The 26,656-nt window shown below is 41.1% G+C and overlaps 1 protein-coding gene across 3 annotated transcripts in view; it reads right to left on the reverse strand.

Moving 5' to 3' along the window:
- Nucleotides 1-10,636: 10,636 nt before the first annotated feature.
- Nucleotides 10,637-26,656, reverse strand: part of ANKFN1 (ankyrin repeat and fibronectin type III domain containing 1) — a 364,521-nt gene continuing 348,501 nt past the window's right edge. For all 3 annotated transcript variants that reach the window (XM_070482963.1, XM_070482964.1, XM_044745817.2), the window contains exons 19-20: nucleotides 24,824-25,037; nucleotides 10,637-11,571 (exon numbers count right to left, since the gene is read on the reverse strand). In XM_070482963.1, coding sequence (XP_070339064.1) covers nucleotides 10,775-11,571; nucleotides 24,824-25,037 — 1,011 coding nt within the window. In that variant the 3' untranslated portion in view covers nucleotides 10,637-10,774. The remainder of the gene's footprint in view (nucleotides 11,572-24,823; nucleotides 25,038-26,656) is intronic.

A 26,656-nucleotide genomic window follows, 5' to 3' on the forward strand; every position in this document is an offset into this window, starting at 1 on the left:
CTTGGAATTGCTTAGACCTGCCTCTGTGCCTTTAGCTGTCCGGGTAAAAACATCACCTCTCTGGAGGCCTGTGCTGGAGCACAAACCCACGTATTGTCTGGCCCCTGGCAGGCTGGTCTGTGGAGGGGACACTCTAAGAGCTCTATTTTAATCTTTTGGAGCTGGGCCAGGGTAGGAATTCAGCTGCCAGCACCAGGTTCCCCACCCCCATGCTCTCACCCCAGCCCCCATACCGCTACCCCCTCCTCCTGGTTTCATTCGCTCTGACCTCCCATCATGAGAGGTGCTGGTGTTCTTTTTTTCCTCCCTTTCTCTTTTTTAAACTACCAGGGCTCTTTCATTGATTTGACCTCCCAAAGTGAGGCAGACCAGGGCTCCTCAGTGGGCTACTTGGGGCTCAGAGCTGGCATGAGGCCAACCCTTGAATCCTAAGATTTACCTCCAGATGTGTGTGCCTCTGTGCTTGTGTGGATGGGTATGTTTGTGTTGTATGTGTGTGGGGGGATCTGAGTGTGTTGGTGCGTCTATGTGTCTTTTTTGCATCTCTGACTTTTCCCTCCATGTAAAGAAAATGATGATGTGGGAAATTGAGGGGAGGTGAGGATGGAAGGGAAAGAAAAGGGTGGCCCAAGTCAATAAACTTCCTCTTCTCCCTCTGCCAACCATACTCCCCTGGCCCGAATCAGATCAGTTCAGTTGTCTCTCCAACCGGGTCTTCTTATCCCTCCCTTGAGTCACTTGGGTCTGTTTCTCTGGGTAAGAATGAGTCTTATAGAGAGATCAAATGGTATAATGGGCGGGGGACTCCTATATTGACCTTGAATTCCAATCCCACCTCTGCCAGTTGCTGGCTATGTGATATTGGGCACGTGTTTCCCTTCCTTTTAACTTCAGTTCCCCGATCTATAAAATGTAGATGATAATGCTGCCAACTTTCACAGAAAGTAGAAAGTATAAGATTAAATGGCACTCAAAAGATGACCCATAAATGTTAGCTCCTTTCCTGCCTACCTACCCTTTCCCAGGAACAAGCCCTAAGGCAGCAGTGGGCCTTGGCTTCTGACCCAAGAGAAGAAACCCCCAGCTGGGAAGGAGGGGCTGTGTTCTTCCTGAGAGGGCAGGAGGGGGCAGAGGGTGTGGACCTCTCTCTCCCACCCGGAATCTCCCATCTTCTCTCACCCTCATCCTTCTGGCCTCTGCCAATGATGTGCATTTTCCCCTCTGCACCAGCCTCCCAAACTGACTCATTACCTCGACAGGGTAGCAACTTCCAAAACAAAACTTTTTGAACCAAGGAAAATATAACTATGGGGAGGAAAACATTTCAATATCAGGCCTCCTGGGAACCCGAGGAAATGTACTGAATGTTTGTCAGAGAATGATGCTGTCTTGACTTCACGGACTTCACTGAGAGCAGAGAGGGAACAATGCCTGGCACTTGGCTCCAGCCAAGCCAAAATGGCCCAAGTGAGGTCCAAGCTGGTGCTCAAGTTGTCCCAAACTTGGAAGAGTCAAATGTGTGTTCAACATTGTGCCTCAAAGCAGGCCCTGCTGTGGTATAATAAACATTCTACGTAAAAGGGGGTCCCATGTTCTGTCCCATGCCAATCTCTCATCTTCCCTTCCACTCCAAAAACATCCATTGCAGGCTTGCTGTCTGGCAAAGGGCCTGCTTGCTTCACTCTTGGATTCTGGGAAATGGCTAATGGAGCACATTCCACACTTAATAATAGTGCCCCCTGGAGTTGTGCAATGCTTTGACCCTTTCCAGGACACTCCAGGGAAGGAATCTTAGGGCAGTGATTAGGCAGGATCTAAGAGAACAGCTGGTGGGTGATGCTGATGCCAAGTCAGGATGCCAGGGAAGGTCCAAGGGATATTCCAGACCCCATCCACTGTGATTCCACAATGGCTTGGACAGCCAAAGATAGGGGAACTGAAGTAGACGGAACTGTTTTCTGAGAGAGACTGGGGTCAGAGTGAGGCAGAAGGAGGAATTTGGTGGAGGAGAGGGTGGATATTGGGAAGGGGTGTTGAGCATGGATTTCTCAATTAATTTCCTTCTCCACTCTCTTTTAGCTACAATAGACTCAGTGTCATCTCCTGTTTATCTACCACGACCTACCCTCCCCAACAGGAGCAATGACAGCCCCAAACTTATCAACAAAACAGAAACACTCTGCAAAGAATCTCTACTCATCCCTGATAGGTACTCAGTGTATTTTAGATTCATTGAATTTCAAAGCTGAAAAAGAGTTTACACATTTGATAGATGTCTTCATCTGTAAGTTCAGTGAGAAAAAGTGTCTTGCTTGCAGTCACAGAGCTCCTGACCCTGAGTTAGAAGATGGGCCTCACGGGAAAGGATCTGTGTGCTCTATGGTCTTGTTTGGCTTCCTTTGTGGTCATTATCTGTGTGTGTATAAACGTGCCTTGCATGTCTGTCTATGTAGGGTGTCTGTTCCAGAGAGAGAACTTCCAGTGGCCAATTCGGGCATTGCTTTTTCTTTCTCATAGGACCTAGTTCAGTGGCACATACTGGAAAGTCAGGAGTCCTGGGCCCTAGTGTTCACTTTACTGAGCCTCAAGCTCCTTATTTGTAAAACAGAGATAAGTGTTCTTGCTCTGATCACCTCACAGGACTGTTTGTCAAGCTCAAATAGGATGGTGCTTGTGAAAATGTTTTATAAACATATAAGAGATTGCAGTTATCAAAACCTTGATGGGAAAAATGTGCAAATGTGGCCTTTTGGGCACTGGGACAAGACTTTGCATGTTTTCTGGGTACTAAGGGGATGCAACTGGGATGGTTAATCTACATATCAATCTCCATGGTGTCCAATCACAGGGCATGGTACTGTGACACTCAGATAACTGCTGGCTGTCTTGAAGTGCATCCTGCACCACAGAAAGAGCAGGTTCCCCCCCAGGCCCTTTGCCTCCTTCTGGCGGCTGAGCTCAATCATAGCACTCTGGAGAAGGTGTTTGGGGTGGGTTGCGGAACGTCTCAGGAAGCCCTAAAGAAATACTTTCAAGGTACCCTGAGCCTTTTTAGAGAGCCTCAGGCTGGCAGGCATTTGGAAAGACGTTTGAGTCCATTTCTTTATGGAGAAATTAAGCAACTTATGGAAATTAACCTGATTATAAGTCACCTCTTCATCAGTTTATTTCTCATTTAACAGGCATTTGTGCCAGGAGTTGTGAAATGTATTAGGGGGATGATGGCCAAAAAAACAAACAGTTGCTTTTGACTTACAACATCTGATCGCTCTAGTCTAGCGTACACTAAATGGCTAACTTCCTCTAGTCTGTATGTAATACCAGTCTCTTCTGTGGCCTATAACTTAATGCAATGATTGATGGAAGGGGCAATATAACAGAACAGGGAGCATTATTATTATTATTATTATTATCATCATTGACAGAACAAGGAGCATTATGCAAATGTGAGAATGCCATGTGCTACCTGAAGAGGAGATGCATTTTCACAGTCAAGAAATCATTGCAAAGATCAAACTCATTTGACAGATAATATTGGGCAAGAGAATTTTTTTATGAATTTTTTTTTCCTTCCTGATAGTCACTGTGCATTGGTGAGAAACTCCTGATTTAAACTTGCCTAATTCACTAACATGATTTCTTCTTCTTATTATCATAGAGAAGAAGGAATTATTCCTTGTTGGCTGATGGAAATACTGGGTATTGCTCGGCATACCTTATCATAAGGGCTACACATTCAGTGAATGCAGCCTTCTTGCTTAGCAGCTTGAATTTGAAAGGCCTCCTCTTACTCTATACCCCATTCTGTCCCTCCCCCAATACCTCCCCAAGAATGTTCATAGAGAAAAGGTGATATTAAAGAGCAATGTCATCTATTTGGTTTGAAAAAGAAGGTAAACTTTTATTTAAAGACAGAATTTGGAAAAGAAAGTAGTGGTTTGCTTAGAAAGGTGACAATTTCCATAGGGAAAACAGCACATTTGGCCAGGACAACAGAACAGCCCTCTGAGGCTGTCAGGAAAGCCGACCACAAACATGCCAATAAAGAGTTGAATTTGTGTGCATGTGTGTGTGTGTATTTTTAAAAAACTCTGTAAAACAGCATAAGACACATACATGGTCCAAAGCGGCATATTTCCCGTCCTTGGGAAATCAGGAGAACCTTTGTACAGGTTCCTGGGATTGAAGTAATCTCTTTGTAGTGTTCTCAAACACAGAAGAAATGTCAAAAGTCAGCCAGAGGGAGGAGGGGTAAGGGAGGAGCTTTGTGGGTGTGAAAATAAAGGGGTAGAGAAATAGAAATAGGACAGCACATGCAGAAATGCACTGAAGATGTTTAAACATGCACGCAGTGGAGGAAGGAGCGGCGTTAAGATGTCTAAGCTCCTGTGTGCAACTTGGTGAGAGTATTTGCCATGGCAGCCTGCTGCTGTATTTTCGATACTTGGCCATAACCAATTATGCAAGAGAAATAACACAAATGCTATTGATCAATCAAGAGCCAATTGGTCAGTCAGACTTTTCTGAAAGTTGTCAAAACAATGCCCCAAATAATAACTCTTCCAAAGTTTCAGTGAGATTTTAAAAGCTAAGGGTGAAAGACGTGTGACTTCACTCAGACTTGGGAAAACCATCAGGTAAGCCAAGTACTGACAATGCTATTAGTTTATTATTTAAATGACATTTCTCCACACTGGAGACAATGGGCTTGGAAATTGCCCTTTAAAAAGAAAAAGATCTCATGAAGAATCAAATATTTTTGACTTCTTCACACTTGAACTCGATTTCAACAACATCAGGTTAGCTATAAAGTATGTTAGTATTATTTAATGCTTATGAAACAAAGTCATTCCCTCTGATAGCTAAGATTTCTTCTGTTGACAATTTTTTCTTTCAAATACAATTAGACAGGTAGGAAATTATCAAAAATACTTGCCATTAGAAAAATTATCTTAATTCTTGTTAACCCCTGACCTCTTCTTATAAATTGGGAAGTTGAAGAGGGCATGCACTGTACCAGTGTTGTTTTTGATTGAGGGTACTGGCCTTTTACAATATCCATTTAAAATGTTCAAATAGTTTGCAAAAGTACATAATACAAAATATTATTGTCTCAAGATTGGAGGTCACATTTAACACACCATACGTGATTCGTCTGTACGTTTACAGAAGTTTAGCGCACACAAAATTGTGCAGATAATGTACTGAAGTCTAAACTTTTACATACACCCAGTTGCATACATAGCAACAAGATACAATAAATTCTAATAACAACCAATAATCAGCCAAATTACTATGTACACATTAGGCAGGAAGCAATTAAACACTGCCTAATAGAATGTCACTTAAATTACTTTTTTCTATGAAACACCCCTCCCCCACTACACACACACACACGCACACACACACACACACTCTCCCTCTCTCTCACTCTCTCTTTTAATTTTTTTCCTATTACAAACATTAAATTGATGCTTGTGACCACAAACATGGGATATCCCCAAACATCTGGTTTGTCACAGGGCAAGAAGCCACACAGCAACTCAGAATGACTTAAGAGAACAATTTGCCAGACTTGGTTTTTATAAATCAGCTACTAGATGGTGGTTACTGTGAAAGCATATTCAGACTTTCATGTCATGGACTGAAGGAGGAGGAGTAAAAAGCACTAATTAATAGCTTCATAACATTTGCCACTAAGTTAAATATTGGTTTTTTCTAAAATAGAAAATGCATATATCTGGAGAGGAAAGACCCTAGGATAATATTTAAAACAACAACAAACCTGCTACTTGTTTTAACAAAACAGAATATTTTCACAGTCTACCTATCTGATTGCTAAACAAACCAACTGTCCTTTTGAATGACCATTTTACAAATTCATTATTAATGGAAATAGAAGAAATAATTGAAAAAAACAAATATAACTACTGTGTGCAGATGTGGTGGAAAAACCAGAGACCCGAAATCTGGCAAAATCAGTACTTCATAAACAGTCAATGGATTTTTCTAAAAATAATTTTTGCTAATGGCAAAGTTCAACACCTCAGAAAAACTGTGAATTAAGATCTTAGCATAAGTTTCCAAGCTGTACAACATCGTTTCAAATACACTACTCTTGTTGTTTGTAAGGCCGCATTGAAGTTTAGCTTAACAGTCATAAGCCATGTATTTGAACATCTTATGAGAGGTGACTGGTAAAGAAACAAGTTTTTTTTCTCGTTCACCCTACTTCTTGTGAAGAGGTATCATTACTTTCCAAATAGCTCCTTAAAAAATTTCCTTAAAAGTGTGACCAGGAAAAAAAATTCAGCTTTGCTTCACTGAATCATCTGGAAAGATATTTAGACTTTGTAAAGTGACAAAGTAGCACTTTCAATTCTCTGAGAGTGTTCTCTTGTTAATCTATAACTATCCTCTCTAATTGGTATGTTATAGCTCAATAAACAAATAGACCAAGAGATGCACACTCTGCTGTAGCTCTGCTACATATGAAGTGGAGAGAGCTGTAGAATAATGGCATCATCTTTCCAACAAGCATCAATTTTAAGAAGCCAGTGAATTCTGTGTGCTGTTGACATAATTGGGAAATTTAAATGCACTGCAGACCCCTTAACAGTTTGAGTTGATAGTTCTCCAAGAGAGAGTGAGTACCTCTCGGGTGGATCGTGAAGAAGAATATGAAGCCAAGGAGTTGGGGTTTTCTAGTATGCCTCCTTGTCTAAAACTGTTGTCTTCAAGGGAAGAGCTGAACACTCGGGGTGCATGTTCCTGTGGCAGGATAACAATGAATGAGAGGCCAGTCCTCTTTTCCACTTGTCTGGCATGATCTCCTGGCAAGGATATGGTAGGTGTTTGCCAGGTGGCTCCTGGACAAGGTTTTTTTAGGGGAGTACAACAAGGCTTCAGTCATTGCTTTTCATAAAGTGCTTTGGGATCCTTCAGGAATGGGGCTGTAGGAATATTATTACTAACTGGCTTCAAGTTTCAAACCAAATGGAACCATTTTCTCCAGTGTAGTTATTGCTTTGAGCATTAGTGAATGTTCTTAAAATGGAATAGGTCTCATCTTTAAGTATCCACTTCTTAAAATACCCGTTCCCTAGAGTGAATGTTTTTGATTACTGTCTCCCAGGTACCCTCACCAATTAAGATTAGTTAAGATGTGATAGCCTTGTAAATGGTTGCCAAGCATATACATCGGTGACTTACATTTTCCGGGCTGTCCTCCTGATGAATAGACAGAGCGAGTGAAATCAAGATGTCTAGCCCAACATGCACTATGTCAGCCTGGCTGACGACTCTTCTTAGACATTGATGTGAAGATGTATGGTGACAATGGCTACACTCATATGAGATTGTGAGCTCCTTGTGGCCCAGTAGTGCTTCATACTTGATTCTTTCGTGCCCCGCGAGACTCAGAATAGAGACAGACATATGGCAGGGCCTTGGTCATTGATTTTTGGCGGTTTTCACAAATGATGAAGGCTGGATAATACGAGTGAGAGTTAAGCATGTTAGAAAAATCATGGAAAAGAAGATCTGGGACAGGAGAGTTTCCTCCAGAGGCTCCCAGGTTGGGGTTGAAAATAACGAAAGAGAAAAATCCATCATATCCAAAACCAAACCAAACCAATAGCACTAAACAAAACAAACAAAAACTCCCCAGACATTGTAAAGTCTCTATAATGAGAAGACTGGACAAATGAATAAAGGACTGTGAATCAGAAAACACAATTGTCTCTCACGAGTACGTATTAATTTAGGAGCACGCCCCATGGCTAAGTGGTTAAGTTCGTGCGCTCCACTTTGGCGGCCCAGGGATTTGCCGGTTGGGATCCTGAGCATGGACATGGCACCACTCATCAGGTCATGCTGAGGCGGTGTCTCACACAGCACAACCAGAAATACCTACAACTAGAATATACAACTACGTGCTGAGGGGCTTTGGGGAGAAGAAGAAGAAGAAGAAAAACAGAAGATTGGCAACAGATGTTAGCTCAGGTGTCAATCAAAAAAAAAAGAAATTAACTTGCATTTAAGTTCAAGCAACTTAAAAAAAAAGAATGTATTGATTTAAATTAGGCTTATAAGATGTTGCAAAGTGGAGGTACAGCTGGAGGGAACCTACTCGAATAAACACCTAATTAGGGAGGATATAACATTCACTTTTACACAGGAATATTGCTAGGAAAATGCATTTTCAAGTTGGTTAAGTACGCCCTTTAGAATCTAATGTGCATTATTCGTTTCTTGGGCGTGCATCTCTTTTCCTCATAGAAGGTGAAAAAAACAACCCCTTGTCCCCAATATATATTAGTGGGTTTGGATTTAATGCAATTTTACTTCATGAGTCATTATTTCGTCCAGTGTGCCAGAACTTGCTGACAAATGAGGGGCCAGAAGGGCGGGTCAGTCTCTGCTTTTGCTGCCTGTTGAATGCTCCCATCTAATTCACAGTCACAAACTTCCTTCCATGCCATCAGAAAGGTCATGATCAGAGAATCACTTGGTTCCTTAGTTCTTGACAATTGCAGCATGTCATCTCACAAACGCACTCAACAGGTATAATCTGTCTTATAATTAGAAATAAGTAGAAAATGAGTGCAGATGACTTTGTCATTTTTGTTATTAAAGAGGAGTCATATGGTATGTAATTTGAAATGACTTTTGTCCAAATTTGCTTTTTAATTAACTAACTTAGCTTAGATGTCTATTAGGTGAAATTTGTATTTCCTGGCAACAAGAAGCCCTGTGATATTGGAAATCTGTTAAGTAAAAGTTGAGAAAAGGAGTTGAATTTGGAAATAGAAGTAGATAGATGATCTGCAAACTAGGTAAATAGCCTATAGACAATCAAGAGTTGACTAGGTATGTACCAATTCCCAGTGGGACAGCCTGCATAAAGGGAAGCGTTCTGGGTCCTGACCTTAACTCTGAGACTAAAGCTCTGTGACCTTGAGCAAGTCACTTAACTCTCTGGACTTTAATTGCCTCATTTGTAAAGGTGAGGACTTAGACTAATTTTATGGTCCCTTTTAGCTCTAGCACTCCATACATATAGAATTCACCTAGAACAGAAGAAAACTGCATTTTAACATCCTCCCAGGCATGGAAAAGGAACTGCAGTGATTCTGATCAAGATTCTTTGGGAGGTTCATTGAGTATAAAATCTCTTAAAAAAATAAAGACTGTGCTCTGGGCTTTAGTTTTCTAATGACCATAGGCCACGGGCCAAATTTGTACCTTTCCTCCAGGGTAATTATTTGTGTTTAAATGAAATGTTTTAAAAATGGAAGGGATCAGAATAACATCACGAACAGGGGACTTTGTATGAACTCCCATGAGGAGGAATGGGAGAATTGTGAGGACAGGGGTAGGGCCGTAAAGAGCAATATTTAACTAAAATGCCTGTTAAGCAGAAAAGGACCATTTAGAATATCAGTGAACTGAATGGGTCTTGGCTCTAGGAAATGAGAGAAGGCTCATGCCTTTTTTGAATATGTACTGTGATTTCTCTTTGATTCCGGTTTCTAGTTTGCGAGAAAGGCAGGTGGAGGCAATGAGACCAAAGCAGGATTTTTAAGGTGTCTGTGAGCATAGTCTTGAAGCCACTGACAGTGCCTTCTAAGGAAAGATTTTCCCTGAGGCCAGGGGGCTAGCTGATCTCAGGGCAAAACTGACTTTGGAAGGGGCCCTTTGAGAAGGGGAAGGCAGAAACTCAAGGATGTGTGGGTGGGTAGATGTGCCTGTATGGCTGTAAGGACTCCCTCACTGCCTGGCCATGTCTGAAGCGTATTTACTTTCTTGTTCAATGACACTTCCATTACCTAAGAATCTGGAGCAGATGCACTGTCATTTTCAGACACAGCCACCATGGACTTACTTATTTTAGGATTGTAAAGGAAATACATTTTTGCTTATGACTCTCTTCGTTCCCTTGTCTTGTCTATAATCCGGGCTTTCACTTAACTCAGCTGTCTCCTTGCACCCTGGAATAATATATGGCCCATTTTCATGCTTCAATGGAAGCTGAGTGTGCAGGAAGGGTTGTTTCCGGCCCTAGTCTATCTTTGCAAGACAGAGCTAGAGGAGAAGCATCCTCTACTTTTGTTTCTGGAGGTTTCCACACAGCATCAAGCAAAGAAAAGTCCTGTCTTAGGCCTACCTCATCAGCCCCTGTGGGGCTGATGGATAAATTGGCTTTGGTGAGCTGCTGACAACCTTGCACTTTGGAATGACTTGGTTTAGCCCACAGGGAACTCAGGACTAGTCCACTTGACCCTGTGCCCTAGAGACACAACCTGGGCATTTTTGCCCAAACTCTTCTAAAGGTTTGGAATGGAAGGAAAAATAACGCTAATCTTATTTTCTTCTACAGAACTCCTCCCCATCAATTGCAAATTTGTGAAAGAGTCCTAAACCCAGGAATCAGATTACAGAGTCAGCTGCAGAACTGAGGGTGGGTCCCTGGGGTACCCTACCTCAGACAAAGGTGCCACCAACAGGGTGGCATGTTTGAACTGTTGTGTCGAGGACTCCTGTTGATACAAAAGCTCTTCTATGCCCTGTGTAGGCTGAACTGGGAATGACACTGGCAATTCTCGCCTCCACCCCAACTCTAAAAAAGAGGGACTTGCACCTGTAACCTTTAGATTCTTAACGTTCAAACCATTTGAAAATGGATGGAGACACGGTAGGGGCAGGCATGGGGTAGGGTGATGAAAGATGCAGGGACTTGCAGTGGAACGTGGACAGCCAGTTGCGGACCTCCCTAAAGCATGCTGCTGAGTATTTCTGACACTGGGGAGGTGGTGGGACCCTCTGGGCTCATCTCTGGGCCCGAGGGGCTGGGCAGGCGGGAGTGGCCTCCAGGGGCCGGGCTCAAGCCGGCCCAGGGCTTTGCGTCCACCAGGGCGGCAGGGTAGGGCTCCACGTAGATGCGGCGGACCGAAGGCCTCGGGTCCTGAAAGCTGCTCTTCCGCTCCTCAGGGAGGCTCGCGGCGTGTGCCAGAGCCACGCCTCGCGGCCCATCAGGGGCGGGTCTGAGCTGCTCGGCCTCCCTGGGCTCCTGGGTCAGAACACACGCCCGGGACAGGTGTTGCGTGTAGATGCCGTCGGACAGCGACAGCGACTGCGTCTCGCTGTGCATGCGCAGCCAGCGGTGGTGGCGGCTGAAGCCGCCGTAGTGCGGGTGCTTGGCCGGCTTCCGCTTTCCCAGGAAGCCCAGCGGCGGCCGCGCGCCCGGCGCCATCTTGGCGTGGTTCTTGGCTGCGAAGCCCGTGAGGCTGAGACTGTGGAGGCACTCGGCACACGCGTGGTCGGGATCCGGCCCCGGGCCCCGGCGCTGGGCATCCTGGCTCGGCCCCAAGGGAGTCTTCATGTCGTGCACCTGCAGGACGTCGGGGGCGCTGCCGCTGAGGCCGCTTCGGGCCTGCTGGGCGATGTCGTGCGACGACAGGTAGACCAGGTCCAGGTCTCGGGGGCTCAAGGCGTCGCTGGAGTCGTAGTCGCTGTCGGTAGGGAGGAAGACTTCTGAGCAGCCTTCTTCATCGGAGCAGGGCTGTGAATCTGCAAAGCCAGGGACTGAGGTTAGAAAAATGACACACTTGGCCAGGGCCTGCTTCGTGGGCGGAGCGCGCCTGTGGTTGGGCCCTCCCCACCCCAGTGCCCAGAAGGGCCCTGTGCCTCCCTGAATGGTCAGCTCTCCCCTCTTGAAAGTATTAATACTTGTCGAAAAAGGGGCCCCACGTTTTCGTAGTGCACAGGGCCCTGCAAGCTTTGCATTGGATCCTGTTCTTGGGTTAAGGGAAAAGAAGGAGAGGGACTCTGGCAGGTCCAGCCTGACAGCGGCAGAGGAAAGCATGGCTTCGTCACCCGCATACGATTTTATTATGCACTGGGCACGTGTAGAGAGGATGAAACAGGAAACAAAGCCGGATGCTGTTCACATATTCATTCCCTATTCTGATTTCAGAGATGATTTTTGCATTTGACAAAGTAGCAAGAACTTAAAAGGGGGAAGGAAGAAGAGGAGGCCCTATGGCGGCCCAAGTTGGGGAAACCTGGTTTCACATCCTAGCTATCTTCCACCTGCTTGCTCTGTGATCTTGGGAATGTTACTTAACTTCTTTGAGCTTCAGGTTTCTTATCTGTAAAATGGAGATGGTAATAAAACTTCTTACTTAGGGTGACAGTAAAAAATAAATCGGTTATGAATATACACACCGTGTTGTCAAGTGTTTAAAAAGACCAAAAAAAAAAAAAAAAGGCCAAAAAACCACACAGAAACCCAAAAGCAGAAGTAAAATCAGAGGCGAAAAAAAAATAAGCCTCAAAGTGCATACTGTAAAGACTATAAGTGAGCCGCAAGGTTAGTTCTATAATAGATATTGGTCAGTTAATGCACTAGTTGTTTATATCTTGTTCCCCCTAATCAGGTTGTATGTCTCTGGAGGGCAAAGACCATCTTAAAACCTTTTGCATTTCTCTCAGAACTCAGCCCATAGTAGCTGGTTGGTAAATATATGCTAATTTTGAAAACATTCAAGTGCTCTTAAAATGAGAAATCTCTAATCTAGAAATCTAAGGCAATCTCAATAAAAAAATCTCCATAGGATGTTTAAATAGAATTTAGTAAGTTGATTTTTAAATTCATCTGGAAGAGAAAATTTATGAGAATAGTCAACTTCTTTTTTTTTTTTAAAGATACAATAGTGAGGAGGGTGATTTACCAGACGTCAAAACATACTATAAAGGCTTTGGTAATTAAAACTTTGTAGTATTGGTGGACAGATGGATCTACAGAGCAGAAAAAGAAAGTTCAGAAATAGCCTTAATTCTGGGTGATAATTTAACATGTGGTCAAGATAACATTTCAAAGTAGGGGAGTGAATAGATTATTCAGTATATAGTGTTGGGACAACTGGTTACCCCTTTAGCAAAATAATTAGAGAAAATCCTACCTTATACCATATATAAAAATAAATTCCATGTAGTTTAAATATAACAGGCAAACCTTACAAGTATTAGAAGACAATATGTTGTAATTTGGGATGGGAAGGTCTTTCTAACAAGACAAAACCCCAGAGGTCAGAAAAGAAGTGACTGATAAATTTGACTACATCAAAGTTTAATAGTTTGTAAAACAAATGATACCATAAACAAAGTAAAAACTAAGTGATAGATTGGAAGAAAGTAGTAATAATATCTATAACAAAAGATTAATATCCAGAGTATGTAAAGAACTCCTATAAATCAGTAAGAAGACATTCCAAATGGGCAGAGGATAACTGACAATTCAAAGAATAATTAATACAAATGGCTGATACCAACATAATAAAGATGCTCATCTTAGACTATAATTACCAATTTGATAGTAATTAGAGAAATGCAAATTAAAACAATAATGAGGCATTTTCTGTCCATCAGATTTGTTAAAAATAAAAAAAGAGTGATAATCTCATGTGTTAGTGATGTGTGGGAAATCAGGGACGTGCATATAATGATGGTGGGAATGTAAACTGATACAACTCTTTGAATAGCAATTTGGTAGAATGTTTTAAAAATGTGTGTATCATTTGTTTCTGCAAGTGCTTTTTTAGATATCTAAGTTTGAGAAGTTGTCACTATGTATTCATGGTGGCATTTACAAGTTATTTACTGCAACATCATTTATAATAGTGAAAAACTAGAAATGATCTTATGGCTGGGACTCCTGTGAAAGGAAGATTTAGAGGCACAGAAGCATTAAGAAAAGAAACATAGTTAAAGAAAAGAGAAACAGTTTACGCAAATTTCTGCAGGGGACTTCAAATTCAGTACTAGCTTGCTGACTAAAAAATACAACAAATATTCAAAGTAAAAACCTACAGGGTGACAGGTTAGTTTGTTCATGGTGGAAAATGAACATGATTATCATAAGACTATTGTAAACTTCAGGGAAAAATTTTGTTTTGTTAGGGAGTCAGTCATTTACACAAATGGCATTAAGGTTTCTTCTATTTTAGTGAGTAGAACCAGATGTAATGCCTGGATTTTTTTCCACGTTTGTTTCAGAGTCAGGGTCTGAAGTGCTGCTTTTCTTTTTTTTCTTCTTTTTCCTGATTATAGAAGATGATGTGTGTGCTTACTTATTGGCTGGGCAAGACTTGCTGAGCAGTTTTGCTCTCTCAGTGCTGGCTGCTACCCAATATCCATTATCCTTTTTTAGTTACAAATTCTTAAATTTTGTTTGAGAGAGGAATGCACTCACGTAAAACACCACGTGTCTCAGCTTCCCTTGCAGCTAGGCATAGTCACATAACTAAGTTCTGGCCAATGAGATAGAACTGAAAGTATTGTATGAAACTTCTGGAAGGCTGCATAAAGGGAGCTGATTTAGGTGGGAGATAGGCCATTTTGTTTTTCCTCTTTCTTTCCAGTTGTCCGTAACAAGATGTGTTGGCTGGGCTCGTGAGGCAACCTTAGAAAAAGAAGTCATGTGCTAGGATGGTGGAGCTGAAAAATGGAGCATGCTCTCTGAAGACCATGGAGTGCACATGCCAACCTTATTGTCAACCTCTGGGCTTCTTTGATACAAGAGAGAAATAAAGTATCTTGTGTTTACAACACTCTTATTTTGGTTTTCTGTAACATGGATCCAAACTTAGTCCTAACTGATACAAACCTAAGTATCCATTATTAGGAGAATGTTTTAAAAATTGGGGCACATTCATGCTATGGAATATTATCCAGCAGCTATAAAGAATGAGATCAACCCATATGGTGTTCTTTAACTAATGGCTACCAAAAGGGACTCCTTTTTCACTTTTTTGGGTTCTACTCATATGTTCAAGGTTTCCCTTGAACCTTTCCTTCCTTAAAAAGCATCCCTCAACTGTTGCAGAAAGGATTGCTCACTTGTCTGCACTTTTGTAACACTTTTGCTTCCATTATCCTTTGGCACTTATCCTGTATAGACTTGTAATCATTAGTTATCTTTTTTAATGAAAATATAACATGCTGGTTTCCTGGTTAGACTGGAGTCTTCTTAGGGCAAAGATATTTAATTAATTAATTCATTCAACAATGAAGATTATGTTTTGCTTCAGCTCCTGTTTTAACAGAAACACTGTGCTTGGTGTCTGAGTGAATATAAAATTAATAAGAAATTATCTGTCTCCAGGGAGGTTACTGTTTTAATGGAAGTATAGGGCATGTATGCATCTATGAGACTGTGGAAGATCATACATTTTATAAGAGAAGCGAATAAGATGCAGGTTTATAGGAAAGAGATCACATTTTATTGGGATGAGATTGATAAAAATACTCTATCATCTCTTATTTATTTTTTCCCTCCATTCATCTCTGTTCTCTGTCTGTATTAATTTATTTCTTCATCCACTTTCAAAAAGTGATTTAAGCAGCTTTTAATAATAAATATGCAAACTATGATGAGAGGATTAGAAACCAGAGAGAAAGAGGAAATAGTACAAGTAATCCTGTTTGACTACAAAGTGGGAGCAGGAATGGAATTTTGGGAAAATGAAGTTGCAAGAGTAGGATGCCAGCAATTACACTCTTGGGAATTTATCCTGAAAATTTCAGGCTTATTTTCATGCAGAAACTTGCCCATGAATGTTCATAACAATTTTATTTGTGTTAGCCCCCAATTGGGAACTACCCAAATGTTCTTCAGTGGATGAGTGGTTAAAAACCTGTGGTACATCAGTGTCATGGAATACTACTCATCAATAAAAATAATTCAGTTTATGTAACATTCTTGAAATAATTATAAGATGGACAGGTTAGTAGCAGCCAGGGGTAGGGATGAGGGGATGAGTAAGGCTATAAAGGGTTAACAGAGGGAGCGTTGTGTTTATGGTACAGTTGAGTATCTTGATTATGGTGGTGATTACCCAAGGTTACACGTATGATACAATAGTGTAGAGCTATACAAGCAAGCTGCATGCCTCTGTGCATGTGCACACACATGCACTAGTGTATGTATAACTGGTAAAATCTGTATAAGCTCTATGGATTATACCAGCTTCTTGATACTGTACAAGAGCTGTGTAAGATGTTAACATTGGGGAGGGGCTGGGAGAAGGGTACATGGGAATTCCTGTACATTTCTTTGCAATGTACTGTTTTTATAATTATTTCAAAACAAATGGTTAAAAGAGGGAATTTAAGATTTTTAAAAAGGTAGGTTGGATCCAGAGGAGAGTTGTGAATGCCTATATAAGGAGTTTATACCTAATTTTGTAGCCACTGGGTGGTCGTTATTGATGAATTCTGAAGTAATTGACAAGATGAGAGCTGTGATTTAGGATAATTATATAACAGGTAGTATGTGAAATGAACTGTATGAGCAGGAAACAGACAGAAGGGAGGCCAGCTAGGAGGCTGTGGTCCAAGCTTGCTTCCTTTAAATATTTATCTTTTCCAGGTTGTGGGGCTGAGCAAGAGTGGTAGTTATGAAGAGGAAAATAAAAGTCCATAAAAGTCATTCTTTCAAAGATGTTTACTGTGCAACTATTTTGTGCTAGACAGAAATAGTCTCTGCTTTCAAGCAGCTCATAAGAGCATGGATTAGACAATGTCAGAAAATACATAAGATTAATTTCAGATATTGCAAGTTTCTATGAAGAAAATGAAACTAGAGAATGACTTGGGAGGAAGCTTCTTTTGATAAGGTAGCCAGGGGAGGAATCTCTGTAGTAGAGGGAGTCTAGATGAGCCCTCAATGATCAGAAGGAACCAGCTATGTGAAAGTTTTAAGGAAGAGTGTTCCAGATAACTTGGAGAAGCAAGTGCAAAGGTCCTGAAAGGGACTAGTAGGTTTCAAGCTTTGGTGCCTAGAAGAAAGGAGTAGCATTAAACCAGAGGAGTTAAATTTCAGCAGTGGATTTGGGCAGGGTTGGGTAGTGAAAGAGATAGTAAATTTAATTTAGGACAGACTGAGCTTGAGAGTTTGGCCAAAACATCCAGGAAGAGATGGAATGGGAGCCTGGTGGGGTAGCAAGGTTGAGGGAAGATGTTTGTGGGTAGAGAAGAAGGAACCACTGGAGAGGGAACTGTTGAAGATATGAGTGAAGGATATAACAAGGACGGGTGATCACTTGCAAGCATCAGTGCTGGCATTGGTCTTTAGTGAAAAAGATGGAAGGACATGTGATTAGAGGAGAAGAAAGATAAAAGAGATTTTCAAGTTAAACAGAGACAACTAGATAAAGGCTTGGTCTGAATGACTTTGGTATTCTTAAAACAAGTTTTAGACAATACTGTTCCTTATCATTTTTTTTGTTTTTGAGGAAGATTAGACCTGAGCTAACATCTGCCACCAGTCCTCCTCTTTTTGCTGAGGAATACTAGCCCTGAGCTAACATTCGTGCCCATCTTCCTCTATTTTATATGTGGGATGCTGCTGCAGAGTGGCTTGATAAGTGGTGCATAGGTCCATGCCTGGGATCTGAACTGGTGAACCCCGGGCCGCCAAAGTGGAGGGTCCATAGCTAACTGCTAGGCCACTGGGCCAGCTCCTACTTTTCTCTTATCTTTAGTGGGAAAAATTGGGCATCACAAATAACAGGGTCTCAGAACTGTTGGTTGTTTTTGGTGATGGCAGTGATGGGTACCATAGGGGTGATGAGGAAGAGAGGTTAACTGAAGATTCAAAATTGGGCTGGAAATAAGATCCATGCAAAGAATTGATAATTGACTTTGGTTGAACTTCCCTCTCTAGCTGATCACTGTTGTTTATTCGGCTGTCACATGCATTCGTGTCCACAATAGTAATAAGAATGCCTCATGTTCACTTAGTGCTCACTGTGGGCCAGCCATTATGCTAAGTGCTCTGGGTTCTTTCTGTTATTTAATGCTTACAACAATTCCCATTTTGCAGGTAAGAATACTGAAGTTTAGGCTTATTAAATTTTCCAATTGATGTGGCTGAGAAGTGGCAGAATAGGAACCCACCTGCAGATTTGTCCCTCTCCGGAGCCCTGCTATGCTGCCATTCACCTTAGCACCACTCATTATGTGGTCATTTGTTATAGCAGCCACAGGAAACTAATACAAGACCTAATATGTTTCTCTAGCTGCAACTAAGAACCTAATTAACATAATTGTGTGGGTACCACACAGAGTGGATTAGATGAAGCAGGTCCTGGCCCTCAGGAAGCTTTCCAAATAAGGTCACATTCACAGTTCTGAGGGTTAGGACATGAACATATCTTTGGGGGCCACCATTGAAACCACTAGAAGCCTGATAGTAAAAATGACTGTAACTAGAAACAACTGCTGAGGAGTTTGTGATACTTTTTTCTCCTTTCTAGCCCTTAGTCAGGCCAAGCACTCAGCAAGAAGAGTTTGCACTTTGTCCTCTCGGCATACCAATAGTGAGCATTTATTGTTTGCAGGAGACTAAGGAGTGTATGAACGTGTGCTTTAAAGGGCTGACGTTCTAGTATTTCAATGGAGCATCATATTTTAAGACAGTCTCTCAGGAAAAGCCTGTGCTGATTTCCCCAGGTAAGGGTAGTTGCTCAGGTGAAGAAGTTCTCTTCGCTCTTAACTGCATTTTACTGTATCTCTGTTACTGCATTTATCAAGGTCTATTACAGATTATTCATTTGCATGTTGGTCTCCCTCATTGAGCTATGAACTCTAGAGGGCATGCACTGTGTCTTATTCATTTCTGCTTAGTAAATGTTGGAAGTCAGTAAAGGAATGGACTAAGGAAGGAGTCAAGCAAAGGAACATGTAGAATCTTCTGTATTTCCCAGATCGTCTACTCTGAACATGGACGTATGAGCAGACCGTGAGAACCTCCTAACTAGGCTGTGACTTAATCATCGTTGTATTATTAGTCTCTTGTGCTGTATCTGGTGTATACAAGGCTCTCAGCAAAGTATGCTGAGTTGAATTGGAACTGAAACAAATATGGAAATCTGGGGGCATAAAGAGTAGTGATATTTGATTGCCTCTTAAAAACAATGCTGAAAGCAGCCTGAAAAGATCTGATTTACTTAATCTGCCATAGAAATCTTAAAAACAATCACCTAATCATTTAGCTTTATATTTGGTGTACTTGACTTAAGCATTAGCCCAGTTGTAGCAGAAAGAGCAACTGTCTTAAAATTAGGCAAACCTGGGCTGAAGTCCTGTCTGAGCATATACTGTGTATATGATCTTGAGCACATCACTTAGCCTCTCGGAACTTTTGTTCATCTGTAGCATGTAGGTAATTATATTGCCTATCTTCCGTAGGTACTGTGAGGATTAAATAAGTTTGTTAAAAATACTTTAAGTGCCTTACAAACAGAAGGTATTAGAATTAGCAAGATCTTTTCCATCCTTAGAGAATAACTAGAAAACATATTAAGAGGTGACACATTAAAATAAACCAGTAATTAAACACACATTAAACCAGTAATCAGATAAACATCAAGATTTTTTAGTGAGATTGCTGTTGATAATAAAGGGGAACAATATTTTCTTGTATGTTGTCTTGTGTTGTGATGATCTGGTCTAGTACTGTATTTCATAACAGATTTAGCAGTGAATTAGTAAATGATATAACTTCTTTGCTATAACTCACAGGAAGGAGCAAGGGAGGTAGAAGGTAAATCAAGAGAAGAGCTAGTTAGAATTATAGTAACCCAGCAAGGAGTTGAAAATGGGGCTTGGATATGGAGTAGTAAATATTATCTTGTAGGTTCATGGACCCACACTTGGGAAACACGGCTTTAGTGGGAATCTAAATATTTGACTTCCATGGTGGTTGTATTATTTATTATAAGGCTTAGTGGAACCTATTGCTTAGAGTGGGATACCCCTCCCAGAACAAGCTGGGAAAATCTCCAGGATGCCAGCCAGGGCACTGAGGAGAGTTTCCAGGGACTTAGGCCACTGCCACTCCCTCCCTTCCTGGAAAAGAATGCAAAGTGCAGCTTCTATCCCCAGATCCAGGCCTTATGCTCCATTAAGCATTGTAGGCACCTTGCCCAGTTGTTATTTTAATAAACCTAGTTGTGCTCCTCAATTTCCCTTAGAGGGCCCACTGGCCAGGCCAGCACTGGTATAACCTTGTATTTCCCCTCTGGTTGACCCAGGAGCCATTTGATGAAAGTTCTGTCCATAGTATTAGTGCTGGTTTAGGAAGTTTGGCTTTCTTGCCATTGTAATGGGTGTTGCAACTCCTGGTCTCTGTGGTTCAGATCAACAACAGCAGAGTAGAGTTGATGTGGATTTTGAGCGCGTTATGGGGAGATGGCATTTCAGGAAAGAATAATTGATTTAAAGCCATTGCTTTTCTCTTAAAGGCAGGGGGCATGGCAGGACAGAAAGAAAGCAATGATAAGCAGTATTTGCCCTAAAAAATCTATCTTCACATTTTTAATGTATCACTGTCCAAATTTATAAATTTTTTTGTGCTTCATTGAATCTACTTCCACTGTGTTTGAGTAGGATTTAAATAATTTATAAATAAAGAATTTTAATAAATCTCTCATCAGGCCTTGGCTAGAACCTTGGGATTTGCTCACCTTCTAATTTCCCAAGAGAAAAATCATCTTCAGACTCCTGTTGATTTTTTTGGGCTGTTTAGTTTATTCCATAGTGTTCTTAACATCTGGGAAAAGGTTACCAGGAAGATTAGGAAGATTTACATTTGGAAGATGAGGATAATCTTCAAATGCGCCTGAAAGGAAACAACGCCCCCCTCTCCTCTCTTGCCTCACCCATTCGTCACTAGGAGAAATAGCATTATTGGAAAAAAAAATTGCTGCTGCCTGTGACCACTATACCCACAGAAAAGGAGTGGGAGAGAAAATACCCATGTGACGGACCAAATCATTCCACCCCCTGCCTTGAGCTGCCTTTTCTAGGAGCCAACTTTCCCCCTTGGGTCCTTGGGAGATTCTTAATTTTAATTGACTCAGAGGAGTTTTACTTTGAATTTGAAAACCACACAGAAATGGGAAGTAAGTTAAAGAGTTCCACTCTCCCTCCCCCTCCCCCTGCCTGAACACACAAAGATAGATACAAACAAATCCAAGGTACTCAACAGCCTTAAAACAGAATCTTGGGCTGGCACCAGAGTCTAGGTTTGTGATAGGCTCTGTATTTGCAGCAGGCTCCTCAGAAGTTAGGTGAACCCTACCCACACAGAATGGAGTTGTGTTGCAAACTTTGCTCTGTGAGCAACCCAGTGGGGATATTTTTCTAAATTGGATTTTTTCCTCTTCATGAATTGTTTCCAAACAATTAAAAGTAGACACGCTATTGAGGAGGACAGAGTATGTGGGAGTAGATTTCATTCTCTGAAATGATTTTGGTTTTGTGAGGGGATAGGACGCTAAATATTTCTCCTAGCTCTCAACAGTTTCCCTGTCACTGGGTTCTATTTTTCATTTGCTGCCCTCCACATCTTTGTGTTTCACAGCTCATAGAATCTTGGCTTCAGAGAAATAAATGGACCCAAGAGAGAGTTATATTTTAAGAAACAGAATGATGGTTGCTCACATTTTAAGTTAATAATAAAATCTGAATGTAATTGGCCAGATCCTCGCAGCAGAGAGTGTGTGTAACCCATCATCTGGCCAGTGTGAGAGTTTGGCACTTCTGTGGCACAGGAGAGGCCACCCTCATACAGCCAGGAGGACCCACTTAGGACCCTGTGGCCAAGAGAAGATTAAACATTGGGAAAGTTCTGTGAGCAGAGAGGGCAGACAAGGGCTGTGAAGTTGGAAGTAGAATTGAAGAGTTGTTGTAGAATTATGTGAATGGTGGAACAACAGAGGGCATATCTATCCTGCGTTTAAAAAATGCGCTTTCCACCCTATACTTCTCTAGCTAACTGCCCTCCCTCCCTCTTCCCTTTCACAACCAAGATTTTGAAGACTGTATCCTTCCTGGTCCCACTTGTTTACCTCAATGTACTCTCTGATCTACTTGGGTTCAGTTTCTGTCTCCTTCCCTTCACAAACTACTATTATCAAGATCACTGATTACTGATGAGTTCCTTGTTCAAAAGAAAACAAAATAGAAGCTTTTCAGTTTTATTTAACCTCTCACCATCATTTGACATGCTTTAATTTCTGTGACACTACTCTCTTGTTTTTTATCTTCTTCCTTTGGTTGCTCCTTCTTAGTTTAAGAAGTCTTGCTGTTCCATTCCACAGGGATCCTTCCATTGTCTCCTCTTCTTACTCTACATACTCTCTCTAGGAGATCCCAAGCATTTTGTAGCTACATCATTCATATGTCAGCAATTCTTAAATCTATATTATTAGTCCATTTCTCTTTCCTGAACTCCAGACCCCATACATCCTGTTTTCTCTTGAACATTTCTTTCTGTATGGAATGTTCCAAAGCTAACTCAAATTCAGCATGCCCAGCTACCCAAGCTTGTTTTTCCTCCTGTCTAACCTTTTTTTTGTAAATGGCATGAGATCCTGAGGCACTCAAGCCAGAAAACTTGATATCTCCTCTGTTTTTTTTTTTTTAATTGATCTCCCTGCTTCCAACATTGTCTCTCTATGGTCTCTTCTCCAACAGACAAATTGATTTTAAAGAGTAATTCAGACCATATTAATCCTTACTTAAAACTATCTAATAGCTTGCCATCACAAGTAGAATAATATCCAGACTTCTTACCATGGCCCCACTTGATCTGGCCCCTGCTTTTCTCTCTACCCCCTCTCTCTCCACTAGCCCTTTTGTTTTTTTTTACTTTGATCCAATGACGTTGGCCTTCTTTGCATCCCTCACCCACCTCATGGCATTTTACTGTTTTATTGTCTGGAATATTCCAACTTCAGGCCTTTGCATTACTGGCACCTTTTTCTTTGGTTGGTTCAAATGTAACCTTCACATATAGGTCTCTGCTGACCATCCTAGTGAATTCAGCACTCTCCCTGCCCACCCTGATTGCTGTTTTGTATTATACATTGGAATTTTCACTATCTGAAATTCTCTTGTTTGTTTAGGTTTTCATTGTTTGTCATTCTTTCTAGAATGTAAGCTCTATGGGAGCAGACTTGCTTTGTTTATCACTATATCTCTGTTACCTCAAAGAGTGCCCGGAAGATAGCGGGTAACCAACAACTATTTTTTTTAATGAAAAAAAACCCCCCCAAAACGAATGAACAATATTCTTGGATCCTGAGTTGGCCATACTGCTTGCAGTTCCCTGAAGCACAACATTCTGCTTCCTCTGCCTATAATCCTCTCCTCTTTTCTCTTTTTTAGTTCAACTCCTGCTTATCCTTCAGTACTTGACTTTGTCACTTCCTCCAGGAAGCTCTCTTTGATCTTACGAATTTACGGTTAACACCTACAATATACTCCCTAGCACCTTATATATATCCTCATCATAGTACATAGACAATTTCCATGAAGGTTTTTGTTAATATATCTCTCTTCCCCATGAGACCAGCTTCTGGCAGGGGTGGTATGTTATTTGTATCCCCGACCTAGTGGGAATCTATAAAAATACACTTGAGAAACTCTTCAAACAAGTCTTCTGTTGACTTATTTGGTAAATCATAGAAGTCTTTGGTAATGTAAATTAGCTGTCTCAAGTTCTTCCACTTGTTAAGTTTTGATTTTTAGACATTGAGGTTTTTAAAACATAGGAGCATATACAAACTTACTTATAAAAAAGGCTCATATCCCCACTAAAGTTTTCTATAATAAGAATAATAACATTAAATATGTTACCTATAATTTATTGTCTATTATATGTCATGCATCTCTGACATAGATTGTCTTATTAACCAGTAACGTTTCAAGGTGTAGATATTATTGTTCTCATTTTATGTGTGTAGTAATCTGTTCAAGCTAATATAGCTAGTAAAACAAAGCTGGGATTTGAATCCAGGTCTCTTGATTTCTAAGCCCAAGCTCTGTCTGCTACACCATGCTGCCCCCTATAGGACAAGCCCACAATTCAGAACTATTTATTAAAAATATCAATTATTGTTATTGTACACAAAATTGGAGCTCTTATAAGCTATAGAATCAAGAAAGATGCTTTGCATGCCATTGTTTTAATTGACTAGAAAAATGGCACTACTTTCAACATGTCCTAGGCAAGAGCATTATATTGCCTTTGACCAGTATTCTTTCTCTCTGTTTATACACGTAAAGGTGTTTGTAGAAATTTGTGTTAAGCCAGCCATGTTTTCGTGCTTAGTATTTGCCACGTAAACTCTAACTTAGTTCCCAAGAGTGGAGGTGACTTGCTAGCTTCTCTGTAAGTTGTCTCCTGCTTGTTGTATCCATGGTGAGGCCAACTTACTTATTTGGCCTTAGGCTCAGGATTCTAGTTTATCCAGGGTTTCTCTTTTTCCCACCTCCCACCCCAGGACATTGGTGCCATGTGGATGGGAAGTTTGCCCTGAACTTTTACCCAGGCTGGGACCTACTTCCTCCCTCATTCCTGCCAGCCTGTATTTACTAGAGGCTGGGCCTGTTCTCCTTCCTTCCCTGGTTTTGGTCAGATTCCCTTGGCTGACTTGGCCCTTAACTGGCACTGCAGCCGTCTCCATTCTGCATTTCTGAAGCCTCATCCCTGCTCTGTGTCCTTTTGGAAGCTTGGCCTAGAACTGGACTGAATCTTCCCCACACCTAAATGGAGTTGATCTTAGGTTATTGCGCTAGTTTCCTACCCCTTCACTGTTCTGATTTTGTTCCCCTTATGCTTTTAGACTCTCATCACTGAGCAGTGTTTCCTACTATTTGCTGGGACCAACGCCTCAGCAGAAAAGAACATCAGTGGAGATAGGACAAAGAATCTGATGAGTGAAACAGAACTTTAGATCTTATTGCTTACCACTCACTGCCTTTCTTCTGTGCATCTCTGGGGATGGGGATGGGGATGGAAGACAGTCTGTATGTGATGATGTAGAATTGATCTTCTTTAGGTTCTGCTCATCTGAGGGGTCTATCAGCTTAGTGATGGGTAAACCAGAAACTGGTTGTTTGTATCTTGCATACTGTAGAGCATCCATGATCCATCTCATTTCACGCCAAACTTCATCTATTTGCTTTGGGATAAAATGATAAAAGACATTAAGTTATCAAACAGAAATTAAAAAGGAGTAAGTTTTCTTGAGAGTTCAAGATGATACATTTTCCACAGTATTGGTTTTGAGCAAGAGTACGGTATTTTCAACATAGTTTTACTAAGCCAGAAAATATCTCTTCTTTATAATCTCTTGCATATTTTTACCTCTGAGGCTATGTCATTTAGTGCAAATAGTGGAAGACCTGGATTCCAGCTGAGATCCACCAGTTATTAGCGCCGTAATAACCTTTGGCAAGTCATTTGACCTCTTTGAGCCTTAGTTGCCTTATTTGTAAACTGTGAACAAAATGTCTCCCCTTTTATACCTCACAGGACTGTTGATGATTGGATGATATCATGAATTTGAAAGTGCTTTGTGAAACTGCAGGGTACGTTTTTCACACATATGAAGTGTTATTAATTCTCAGTATGTAATGAAATATTTCTCATTAGGATATTGTGGGGAAGGGATCTGATAAAATCTGAATTTCAGAATACTTGAAGAAAGAAATGTAGTTTTAGTTCCTCTCTGTTAACTGGAAAAACAAAGCATTACTGGACTATTTTGCTAAGCAGAGATTCTTGGACCTATTTTAATAGAAAAGAAATAACTTTATATATTAAACTAATTACTTTCTTACATATAAAATAAGTGCTTCTAAAGTACAAAACAGCTTAAACAGCCTATTCCTAAGTAATTTAAACATCCTTGCATTTTTAGGGTAGCCCATTTTAGATTGTTACCATTTTGATTTCTGGGTTACCAAAGTGATTTTAACAACATTTTCACTCTGAAGTAAAATAGCTGTTTCTCTGAAGCCTATTAGTGTAAAAGTCACCGTGTTTTTGTGTCTACCTCTGTAAATGACAGATGTTTTCCCAGAACGTAATAGACCCTGGCCACGAACTTTCTGGTTATTCTGACTCTCTCCAAAGAGGGTCTGTTAGTCATACATTTTTTTCATGGGACCCTGGAGCGTGTGATAAGTTTTGCATCTAATTTTACTGGGTGCCTTGGGCAAGCCATTAACTTTTTCAGACCCATTTACTCAACTGTAAAAAGAGGAGGTTGAACTAGATGATGTCTAAGGTCCTTTCCAGCCTTGACACTTTGATTTATTTTTGAAGAACATTTGGAAAGTTGCTGTCACTCAACTTCCAGGTAGAAGGTGTTCATTGTATGAATACTGCAAGGTTAAAGTCTCTGATTGTAGAAGTTTTAAAGATAAGAGACTACCCAGTGTTCTATTTTATTTTCAAAATTCCTTCTTAAGGCCTTAATCTGTACTTAAAGAAAATTCTTTAAAGAATATCCACTGGGGCTAGCCTGGTGGTGTAGTGGTTAGATTCTTATGCTCTGCTTCAGTGGCCCAGGGTGTGCAGGTTCAGATCCCGGGTGTGGACCTAGCGCCACTCATCAAGCCACACTGTGGCGGCATCCCACAGAGAGTGGAGGAAGATTGGCACAGAGATTAGCTTAGTGACAATTCTCCTCAAGCAAGAAGAGGAAGATTGGCAACAGATGTTAGCTTGGGGCCAATCTTCCTCACCGAAAAAAAAAAAAAGAGTATCTACAAACTTGGTGCTCCCAAGAAACAC

Source organism: Equus asinus, chromosome 13, assembly GCF_041296235.1.
Source record: "Equus asinus isolate D_3611 breed Donkey chromosome 13, EquAss-T2T_v2, whole genome shotgun sequence".
Taxonomy (NCBI): Eukaryota; Metazoa; Chordata; class Mammalia; order Perissodactyla; family Equidae; genus Equus; species Equus asinus.